The following is an 11,624-nucleotide window of genomic DNA, read 5'->3' as shown; positions in this document are numbered from 1 at the left end:
TAAAGCAATTTAAACTTCATAACAAAAATTAATGAAACACAATCAATTCCAAATGTTTTCCAGAATATTTAAGCAAGTATTAGTAAGCTGCTTTTTATAACATCAACATGACTCAATTAACAGAATATGGTTGAATATTTTTCCTGTATTGAATGAAGAACATATTGATTTTTTTTACAATTTTTAAAAAATGTTTTAAAATATGAAAAAACAACGACCATTTTGAACAATAAATTATAAAAAAAGAAATCTATTATTATTTGAAAAAAGGCACAATAAATCAAACCGTACATAAAAATATGCAAAAATAATGAAAAATTCAAATATAAAATATTTTGAATATTGAATCCAAGAGGCCAGATCTAAGTAAAATTTGTAATTTCTAATATTAATAGAAAACTAATGGTCAAGATTTTAGATTACGGATCATACATTCAATACACCCAGCATATTTTTTGTTAATTCCTTTTTTTGTTTATCTTAATTTCAATAATTTTTGTATTTTATGAAATAATTTTTTTAATTTTTATAAAAATAAAATTAATTTTTATGCATGAAATTTAAAAAAAAATTTCATATTACTAAATATACAATTTGGGACTGATATTAAAAAACAAAAAATAAACAAAATGAGAACAACAAAATGAAAAAAAAAAAATGTCTTATGGAAGGTTTCTACAAATAAACAAAAAAAAAAAAAGAATGAATAATTTGTAAATTCTTTTAAAATTAAAGTAAATTTTTGTAAGAGATTTTATTTTTTTTTTTTTTTTATAAATAATTAGATAAGAAAATTTTTTAAAAATATTAAATAAATTTTATTTTTTAGTTTTTTCAAAAAAGAAATTTTTGTATAATGAAAAATTGAAAATTATTTTGATATATTTTATATATTTATATAATTATATAATTAATAGATTTTTTTTTTTAATATTTGTAATTTAAATAATTATTAATTAATAAGAATATTTTGTAAATTATTAATATACAGTAATACCCCGCACTTACGTACCCTTTGGGACCGGAGCGTGTACGTAAAACAAAAATGTACGTAGAATGAATCTACTACTTTATTGATGAATAATATGTTTGAAACAAACTAAAACAATAAATATATAAATAAAAAGAAAAAGAGGGATATTATGTATGCAGTTTTATACTTTTACGAGTATTTCATACGTTTTTATACTATGTTTAACACTTAACGTGTATTAAAAAAACAAAACAAAAAACAAATTCATATACATATATAAATATCAAACAAAACTGAAATATAAAACATAAACTTCAAAATTCATCAATACATAATTTAAATATAAATAATATTGTAATTGTTACGCGAGAGCTAAGAACACTGAAGCTTGGATTAGCCCCGGGAGAGGAATGTTTGAGAATGCCGCCAGACCAGTCCAAGTTACCTTCCTTTTGATAACGAAAAGTATTTAAAGAGAATAAAGAGGGGAAGGGACGACAGGAGGAAAAAGCTGAGCGAAGAAGATCTTTAATAAAACTATGACAAAAAAGAAGATAATTTTGAACAGCTTGTTGTTACAAGTGTACATTCTCAATTTGGTATACATAATTTTTTTTTCCATAAATTTCAAAAACCAGAAAAAATGTACTTGTACGTAAGTGTGAATCATTGTACGTATAATGGGCAATTGGGGACAAAAATGAGATGTACGTAAGTGCGAGGGTACGTAAAACGAGCGTACGTAACACGGGGTATTACTGTATTTTGTGGTTTTTTGATTTGTGCAATTTTCAAAAATTTTTTCAAAATAATTTTTTTTATTTAAAATTATCAAAAATGACTACCCATATTCTCTTAGAAATATCGTTTGAGTTAAAGCTATTATGATAATTCAAGTTTTCAGTATAGAATTTTAAATTACAAAATTACAAAATTAAATTCTGAAAATTTTGAAATTTATTAAATAAAATGTAAAATATCTCAAAAGATACGTCTAAGACTATTTGGGTAGAAAAAAAATTTCTTTTTCTATTAAAATTTAAATTTTCAACATTTTAAATAACTACAAAAGTATGTAAAAAAAAAAAAAATATTACATAAATACTTTTTACTTAATAATATTACAAATTTTTAATAGAAGATCATAATAATTAATATAATTTAATGGATCTAATGATGACTGATATATGCATATGCTATTCTAGAGAGTATCAAAAAAAAAAAGTAAAAAAAAAAAATGATTTACTACTATAATATATGATCTATTTCATATAAAATTATTGGACAAAAATAGCTAAAAAAAAAAAAATTATCTACAATTATTATAAAATTTTACCCATAAAATAATATTAAATATTATAAAACTATAAAACTGCACTCATTCAATTTAGAAATGATTTTAGTTCTTTCTTTTCTTGTTTAATTTTAAAAAAAATTTTAAATTTTTTTTAAAATTATTAAATTTTGAATTTATATTTTTTAATTTATAGGGGGTCATTTTAATATTTTGAGGCCTTATTCCAAAATTCGTGTCACATTATCTAATAATAGTGAAGTTGCATTCACTTATTCTAATAGTCACAAATAATGGCACATTAATTTTTTCACATTATGAAAAAAAAAGTCATATTTTTTCGATTTGACTTAAGTTTACTACACCACAACTTTCGAAATAACATAATTTTTACTAAATTGGTATATATAAATAATTACGGTCGGAGGAATCTTTGAAGCGACTTTTGAAATTGATGGTTTTTTTGGGATTTTATTACGTGTAGGTTGTAAGGTGTCAAATTGAGAGTTGCCGAGTGGTCTTCTTGTTGGCCGAATACATGAACTTCGCGAGGGTTGTCCTCCTATCTTCTCTATATTACTATATACTGCTACTATATACAACTATATACAAACTACTATTAAGAAACCTGTCATCATTGTTTTTAACACTAAATTTTTATTGTACCTAATATAATTTATATTTTTGATGTCATCATTAACAGTCGAAAATAATTGCCATTGTGAAGCATTGTAATTTTATATGGAAAAAATTCGATGTTATCATTGCAAAAAATTATGAATTCATTTTTTCATTGATGAAAGGAAGTTTTTGTCTTTCATTCACAATTTCTTTCATTAATTTTTTTTTTTTGTGTCCAACGCTGACAGGGGCTTAAATCTCATTACATAACAGTTAAGTTATTCGACTTTAAAAATAAAAAAAGTCATATGAACTTTAAGTGAGTTTTTTTTTTTTTTTTTTTGTCACAATTTAGGTGATTGCCAGAATAAAGGCCTAGGCCGTTTGCATGACTTTATAAAATATTTTATTTACATTAATTATAAATCTACTTTTAAATGAATATGACAATTTTTTCGAAATATAATTAAAAAATTGCTTTTTTTTTTATTAAATTCTAATTAATTAGCTTTAGTACAAAAATTATAAATATTTTATAATAATTAAAATTAATTTAAAATAATTTTTTTCTCTAAAATATTTTCTAATTTTTTACTTACTTATTTAATTTAATTGTGTGCACTTTAAAACAAAAAAAAAAAAATGGAGACTAAATTACTAATTATTAATAAACAATTACAGAAAATTTGAAAAGGATTAAAAGTAAAAAAAAAAAAAAACAAAAAAAAAAATAAAAGACCATTTATAAAACGAATGTAGAATTTTATAATTTTATATGAAACAAAAAAAAAAACAGAAAAACAAAATAAAAATAAAATAAATAAAAATAATTTAATTAAATAATTGATGTCAAATTTTTTTGCAATTTGAATAATAAACAGAAAACCAAAAAAACAAAAAAAAATACATTGAAAATGTGCAAAACTAAAATTTGTTGATTAAAATTTATATTAAAAAAAATATGTAATAATAATTATGGGAATTAAATTTCCTTTGAGAGTGAAATATAAAAGAAGAAATTAAAATATAAATTAAAACAGAAAAAAAAAAAACATACAAAAATAAAATAATTAATAAAAAAAAAAAAATTATTAGCGTACAACCATTTATACTGCTGTTTATATAAAATTATTATTATTATTATTTACTAAACAAAAAATCTTAATATAATAATTATTATATTGATTATAAATGTAATAAAACAAAATAAAAAATTAAAAAAAAAAAATATATAATAAAAGCGTAATTAATAAAATATTAATTTAAATTTAAATTTCTTTAATTTATTGTCAGAGTTTCTACTCATTGAGTGTAAAATTTCATTATCACTGAAATTTTCCAAAATGAAAAGAAGTACGAATGAGTTCAACTTGTTTTTTGCTATTATACTCCACAAGGAACCATTGTTCCTTTTAATTTATAGATCTTGCGAAAGTTTCACCACAGAATTTGTTACAAAAAGACTGGTACTATTTTACTGCAAATATAGTACACTTCTAAATTAAATTCTTAAAAAATCTACTCAAGCATAGGAGGTTTTCGTTTATGCACGCTGCGCTGAAAGTTCTACAATTAGAACTAAAATTTCTAAGCTGCAGCGTTAAACAGTATGCAAAAACTATTGCTAAGTTTTTTTTTTTTGTTTACGCAGTATACAAATTCTGAAACTTTTAAATAATTAGTCGTTCTAAAATAGACATTGTTTATGAAATAGTATCGCCATACTTTTTGCCCTCCAATTCACTGCAAAATATGGAAATATTAACAAAATTTGAAGACTTAAAGAAAATTTACTTTAATAATCCGTCAATATCTGTATCTGCCATTTTGAAATTTAAAATTTGAAAAAAAAAAAGAAGTTTCAGGAGGTAGCGACAAAATTTAAATTAGAAGTCTGTGTGCTACATTTCTGACATTTCTTAATTAAAGATTGAATTTTCGAACGCACTTTTATTGCAGCCAGTAATTTCCGAACAATCTATATTATTAGTGTATGTAGCGGGAATTTTCGAATGCGCTACAAGCTAGAACTATTTTGGAGCTGAATAAACGAAAACCCTCATACTTACAAATTTGCAAGAAACTGAATATTTTTATTTTGCATATACATATACGTAATATACTCAAGGAATTCTTCAATATTCAACATTTTTCTATTATACTCTTCTTCTAATTTATAATATTTTTGCAGTAGTAATAAAAAAGCTTAAAAATTTATCTTTGTAAATCGAACGTGCTTTTTATTAAAGAGACCTAAGTTAAAACTGAATTATTGAAAATCCCCATACTTGGCTAAATATCTGAAATGCTCATTTATTTCAATTCACTAATAAATTTGCAAAATAAACGCATAACTATAATTTAATTTAACATTTAAGGTTCAAATTTTAGTATAGTATGTTTTAACAAATCAAGATAAGGGAACCTCAATATCATATCTATTATATATACTCGTATATTGGGGTGCTATATCATCCTTCTCCAATTTGGTTCCATCAAAAATATATAATTTGTAATCTACAATTAGATAGCGTTGTAATTAATTACTAGCAGATAATGTAGTTGGCAAAATTATGGCAAATATCTTGACAAGCGCATTTCAATAACATTGAGCCCTGCAACAATTGAAAATTTTTAAAAATGAAAGAACATTTATTTTTTTTTTATTATTTTTTTTTCTTAATTAAATATTGTATTTTGTGATAATTATTGAATTAGTTACAGTTTTATTTTCCTTCCAATAATGTATTTAATTTCGAAAATAATTATTTAAATATTTTATTTTCATTAATTTGTAAAATCTTATTTTAAAAGCATTGATATTTTTGTTTGTTTTTTTTTTAACTTAACTTCTCTTTTGCTTAAACAAATACTCTTCTGATTTTTATTCTTTTTTTTTTGTTTTTTGCTTGTGTTAAAAAAAATTATACTGCATTTTGTGTATCATAATTGTATTGTTTACATACTAAAGTTATCCTTACGCTGCAATAAAGTGAAACAGAAAACAAAAAAATAAATTAATTTATTTGCAAAAATTTAAAAGAAATACAAAAACGTTAATTAGTACGAGGGATAAACTTAATAAGACTTAGAACTTTAAATGATGAAAATACTAAGGGTGTGTCGAACGAAATTCATGAATACGCCAATAAATTAGAAGGAGAACAACAAAGATATTCAACTTACTTGCTTATTTTTGCAAGCACAAATAAATTTTACATATTAAATTGAAAAAAAAAAAAACTACACAATTATTTGGTAATTTTATACAAAAAAAAAATCACTTTTGGGATGAAGGTTGTAAATTTTTAAACAAGTGTAAAGTTTAACAATCATACATGTATACATATATAAATTAAAGTATATATTTACTCAATATTTACAAAAAAAATATTAAATTGTATAAATCCACTTGCACAAGATAACAATTGACTTAATGTAATAGAAAATTCGGAGAAAATCTTGAAAATGCATTCTACGCTCGAATAATTTTTTGGTTTATAAGTTTTCTTTCTCTATAATGGGGAATTAGAAATATTTTAAACAAAACAATGAATCTCATTGGAAAAATTTGAATTAATATATGCGTTGCAATTTTCTCCAAGAATATGTAATTAGTTTTAATATAAAAGTTTGAATTCAATTCGAGTTATTCGATTATAGAAAATTGAAAAACTAAAAGAAAAACGAACAACAACTGATAATAAACATAAACAATGAATACAAAGGATAACCACAGAATTTCTTTCACGGTATATTTTATCTGACTAACTGGAATATACAAATAAATCTATTCCAACATCATCTTTGTTTAAATCTTTTGATGGACGTGATGCAAATCGATGAGCTTCGTAATCATAATCTCGAAAAATATCTAGCTCTAAATCTATTTTATATTAATTTTTTTTTTATGATTTAGAAAAAAAATAAATAAAAGAAATAATTTTAAAAATTATCATGGTACTTTTACGCAGAAAATAATAACATATTATTATAAAAAAAAAAAACAAATTTACCTGCTGCAATACCGGCAATTGCTTCTGATGCAAAGTGTTTAACGTCGACATCAGCATCAGCATTAAGTTTATCTAATGTTGGTTTTACTTGTGAATCTATAACACTTGTTTCCAAAAATGGTGAGATTTTTTGTAAAGTTTTCGCAACATTAAATCTAACATTAGCTACTGCATCTGTTGCTAATATTAAAACTGTTGGTAACAACAATCTGGTTGTAATATCAGTTCCACAAACTTCCGCTAAAACATTGATGCAGAATAAGCATGTCATTCCTACAATAATTTTTTTAATGTTAAGAATTGTCTTTATATATGTATATGATTAATTTTGAATTGAAAGATTTCATACTGTGAAGATAATTTTTATTTCTCGACATCACCAAAATCATTGGGATAATTGCTTGTTCTGCCCATGGAGCTCCAAATTGTTCAACCAATTTTTTCATATTTAGAGTGGCAGCTTCCCTAATGGCATAAACATGATCATTTAACCATCCCATACATAAACCTCTTAATTTTTGATCAAAGAATTCTTGTCCAAGTTGACCAGCCAACGCAGGCATATATTCAATTATAGCAAGACGAACTCTCCATTTAGAATCTTCAGCTAATTCAACTATAGCTGGCAGCAAAGACTGAAATTTTTATTTTATATATCAAATTTAAATATTTTTTAAGATATAATCTTAGTCAAATCTACTATAATTAAATTATTTACTATAATATAAGCAGTACCTGTGAGAGTTGTTGTATGCCAATAACATCATTAACGCAATCCAAATTTGAAATAATATTTAAACGCACTTCTGGACACTCATCTTTTAATTGTATTAAAAATAATGGTAAGAGATGTTCAACAGTGTTATAAGCTCCCAACATAGGACTTAAACCCATAATAACAGAAGCCAATGCAGATTTAACATGTTGATTTAGATCCGAAACAAGTTCTTTTACAGAAGGTAATATAGATGACATTATAATTTGCACCTGATTTGCTTTGTCAAGATTTGCACAGAAGTCTTTAACTTTTGTTGCTACTGCAGCTCTTACTTCCGCTTCTGCATCTTTAAGTAAGTTCTGCAAATATATTTGTGTTCATTTGTAAAAAGCGTATTAAGCCTATTTTTTTTATTGAATTTCACCTGGAATGCTGGAACTAAATCAGTTTTTGTAATTTCTGGTCCTACGGCCTTCTGTAACTCGACTATCTCATCAGCAACCATGTACCGAACGCGCCATGAAGAGTCTCCAGCACATTGGCGAAGGGTCGGCATTACAAACTTTAAATTAGAAAATTCAAATTATTTCCATTTAGATATTAAAATTTAATAATTACCTGTTCAACGTCTTCTTGAGGTAAAAGTTGTGCAATACTAACACACGCCTCAACAGCTAATAGCCGAACTGAATCCTAAATTAAAAAAATAATTAAAAATTACATTTTGTACTATTATAATTGAAAATTAAATACCTGATCATCCCCAGCTAGCAAAATAAAATTTGGAATCAAATCTGATGTCAAATATTGAGGCTCAACTACTTTGGCCAATTCTCCCAATTTACTTGCTGCGGCACGTCTTACCATTGGTGTTTCATCCTGGCACAACTTTTTAAAATTTAATCGTAATTCACTTTTAACTGCTGGTGAAACTCTTGGATAACAAACTGAGAAGAGACCACATGCAGATGTACGTGAAGTAAACCAATCACCAGATACAAGACGTTGCAAAGTTGGAACAACATGCATTTCTAAATCTTGTGCACTATGTTCAGCTGCAACTGTACGTAGTGATTCTACTGCTTTGTCACGGACAACAGTTTCTTCAACAGTAGCCAAACTTTCAAGCGGTGGAATCAGGTACATAGCATATTCTGGACCACCAACCAAACCTAAAATTCAAAAAGAAAATTTTGTAAAAAAATGCTATTAAAAATAATCACTAAGGATACTCACTTGTAAAATTCCCAAGCTGTTCTGCCAACGCCAATAAGACTTCATCTTCATCATATATAGTTTCTGTCAAAAAAGGAATCAATTCGGAACGTGTGCGTTCTTCACCAAGGGCTAATGCAATTGTTGACAATTTTTTAATTGAATTCAGACGCAACTAAATAAACAAAAAATTTTTTATTATTGTAAACCAAATTTTATTTTGAACTTTATTTAACTAAAATTGGTATTGTGCCTAGTAGGTGGATATTCTAATACTTTTAACAGTATTTTCTAACAATTTCTAATATTCTCTTAATTTCCAAACATTTCTAGAAAAAATTCAGTCAAAATGAGTAAAAAGGAACTCATTTTAATGGACGAAATTTAATTTACTTTTTTATAAATTGAAATTTATTTTTCTATACCTACATACCTCTAGAATTAAAAGGTCTATATTAAATGAAAATCACATATGCGTATACGTACAAATGTATGTATACAATTTAAAAATACTTATTTTTTTATATAAATTTATTTCCGCAAAGGACGATCTAAAAAAAAACCTAAAAAAACAACATAGGCTCATTATTGTGTGGGATGAAACGAGAAATCAAGATTTTTTTTATCAATCAAATAAAAATAAAATATCTACGTAATTGCGATTATACCCAATATAAGGATGACATTTTGCGTAAACTTGAATTAGATTTTTCGAAAACATTTTCATTACTTTTAAAAAAAAAAATTATTTATCACCTTGACTTTATACAATTTCAATAAAATTTATTGATCTTTTTTTTTTAACTATTTATAAATAAAAAAAATTCCATTACCTGTACATCTTCATTTTTTAATTCGTCAATTAAAACTGCAATCGGATAAAGAGAATCATCAAGAGCTTTGTCACTAGCTGCCATTTTGGGGCGCCGGATTTTTCTTCTAGTTTTTCACAAAAAAAAAATAAAAATCTGATTCTTTCTCTATAAATTTATGCTATTAAGCTATTCTTTTTAAAATTTATCATTTATTAATAAAAACATATAATTTGAGCTGTATTAATAAATTACAATTAATTTTATTAATATTATAAAAAAAAATTATTATGAAATTTTCCAATCACACTTTTGAAAAAGGTAATAATTAGGATATTTCAAAGAAATTTATGTAAAGTGATTGTCAAATTTTCGGAGTAAAATATGCTGCCATTTTAATTAAAAAATTGTTTGACATTTCTGTCGGCATATAAAATGTTACCGCAAGTACCTTCTTTTTAGCAGTTTTTTAAGTTTACATTCGTTAATATTACATTCGTTTATATTTAACATTACAGTACACAAAGCTAAAAATAAAATGAAAAACAGTTTTTGAAAAATATTATGTAAATACTTTTCTGGTATCTTGATTAATATTCTAGTATTGGCCTTTAATTACTGGGTGACATTTTAAAACATTAATTTACTAGGGTTTTAAAATGTCACCCAATAATTATAAATGTTATTTCTTTGGATATGTGAGCCTTTAGTACGATATGTCAAATTATTATTATAATAGAACTTTTTTGCTTTTCTAAATTTCTGCATACGTATTAATAATACGCATACGATTCCGCATACAGTATACAATATTCTTGTAAAATTGTACTTGCGTTATAAAAAAATTCAGTGTGAAAATAAGTAAGAATTCCATTTTTTTTTCAAAAAGCTGTTCTTAATGCTTGAATTTTTTAATATTTGAAGAAAAGTTAAATACATAAAGTGGAACTTCGGGTGATATAAGGAATAAAATACGTTATGTATGGCATTTCATTATGTAAAAAAATTTCTCTAAAATAAAAACTATTTTTATTAAAAGAAAAGTAGCCCAAATTAGACCTAAATTATATTTAAATACTTCTGAAGTTTTTTAATCCGAATTTCAGCATCTATTGGTTTAAAGCAAAAGTAATGTAATTTATGTATTTTATATATTTAGCCACATGAAAAAATTTGGCGTGTTTATAAAATAAAACAAAATTGTGAAAAATAATTTTTTTAACCCTAGTGGTGATATATGAAAACGAAATTTTGTAATTGAATTAGATTTCGAAACTCACCATGATGGATGGAAATTTTTTTTTTCAACAAATGTTATTTCAAAATATGACCGCAAGGTTTAAACAATTAGTGTAGTGTGTGTGTGGTAAATATTTTCACACAGTGTGGTGAGTGAATTCACCACGATGGTGAATTTTCTTCACCATTCCCATTAAATTTTTTTTTTCAAAATTACAAAATTTTGAGGTGAATTCAAAAAATACTTTCTTTTAAAACCGCGAATTCCGGGAGTTCAAATTTTTATTACGGGAATCAAAAAATATACACAACCAATTAAAATTTTTCGCTTCCGTTGCTTTTTCTAATTTACTATACGAATATATAATTAAAATCAAAAATATTATACAATACTCAAATATTAAAAATATTTGAATTTTTTATTGAAAATGTTTAATATTTGAATATTATATAACATTAGTAGATTATGTGCATGTAAACAATTTTTTACTTGCTGTCACGAATATTAAATAAAAATTATCCTCTTTTTTAATTACGTTTTATTATTCTTATACATATATATTTAAAAATTCAGGATTGAAGCTCATCTTTTTCTTAACTTATTTTTTTTTTTCAATTTTTGAGCATTACATTTTTCTTCTCTTTGAGTATTTGTGTGGTTTACCTGACTACCTGTCAATTTATAGTACCAAATATATTGTGTTTGGGTTTCGACAAGGAGATTTGTCAACTTTTA

At 24.3% G+C, this 11,624-nt stretch overlaps 1 protein-coding gene across 2 annotated transcripts; it reads right to left on the bottom strand.

Annotated features, from left to right (window-relative positions):
• Positions 1-5,710: 5,710 nt before the first annotated feature.
• On the bottom strand, positions 5,711-9,981 carry LOC129615872 (serine/threonine-protein phosphatase PP2A 65 kDa regulatory subunit). 2 transcript variants are annotated; one of them, XM_055531268.1, is made up of 10 exons: positions 9,671-9,981; positions 8,859-9,012; positions 8,376-8,794; positions 8,241-8,315; positions 8,047-8,184; positions 7,640-7,981; positions 7,254-7,539; positions 6,905-7,177; positions 6,661-6,774; positions 5,711-5,870 (listed from the first exon to the last, which is right to left on the bottom strand). In XM_055531268.1, exons 1-10 carry the CDS (start codon positions 9,752-9,754, stop codon positions 5,866-5,868), a joined length of 1,890 nt encoding a protein of 629 aa, XP_055387243.1. In that variant the 5' UTR covers positions 9,755-9,981; the 3' UTR covers positions 5,711-5,865. The 2 variants fall into 2 exon arrangements, with proteins under 2 accessions (XP_055387243.1, XP_055387244.1); XM_055531269.1 differs by lacking the exon at positions 6,661-6,774 and having other exon boundaries at positions 9,671-9,980.
• Positions 9,982-11,624: the final 1,643 nt, after the last annotated feature.

The sequence above is a fragment of the Condylostylus longicornis genome, unplaced genomic scaffold, assembly GCF_029603195.1.
Source record: "Condylostylus longicornis isolate FDR11 unplaced genomic scaffold, ASM2960319v2 ptg000153l, whole genome shotgun sequence".
Taxonomy (NCBI): domain Eukaryota; kingdom Metazoa; phylum Arthropoda; class Insecta; order Diptera; family Dolichopodidae; genus Condylostylus; species Condylostylus longicornis.
This window is presented reverse-complemented; position numbering and strand designations above follow the sequence as displayed.

What these genes read in the sequence shown, in the direction of transcription:
- LOC129615872 (XM_055531268.1), bottom strand. Translation starts at nt 9,754, where the DNA reads ATGGCAGCTAGTGACAAAGCTCTTGATGATTCTCTTTATCCGATTGCA. An exon ending in TAAAAAATGAAGATGTACAG is followed by an intron (nt 9,013 to 9,670) that starts GTAATGGAATTT and finishes TTGTTTATTTAG; the next exon opens with TTGCGTCTGAATTCAATTAA. An exon ending in AAATAAAAATTATCTTCACA is followed by an intron (nt 7,178 to 7,253) that starts GTATGAAATCTT and finishes AAATTATTGTAG; the next exon opens with GAATGACATGCTTATTCTGC.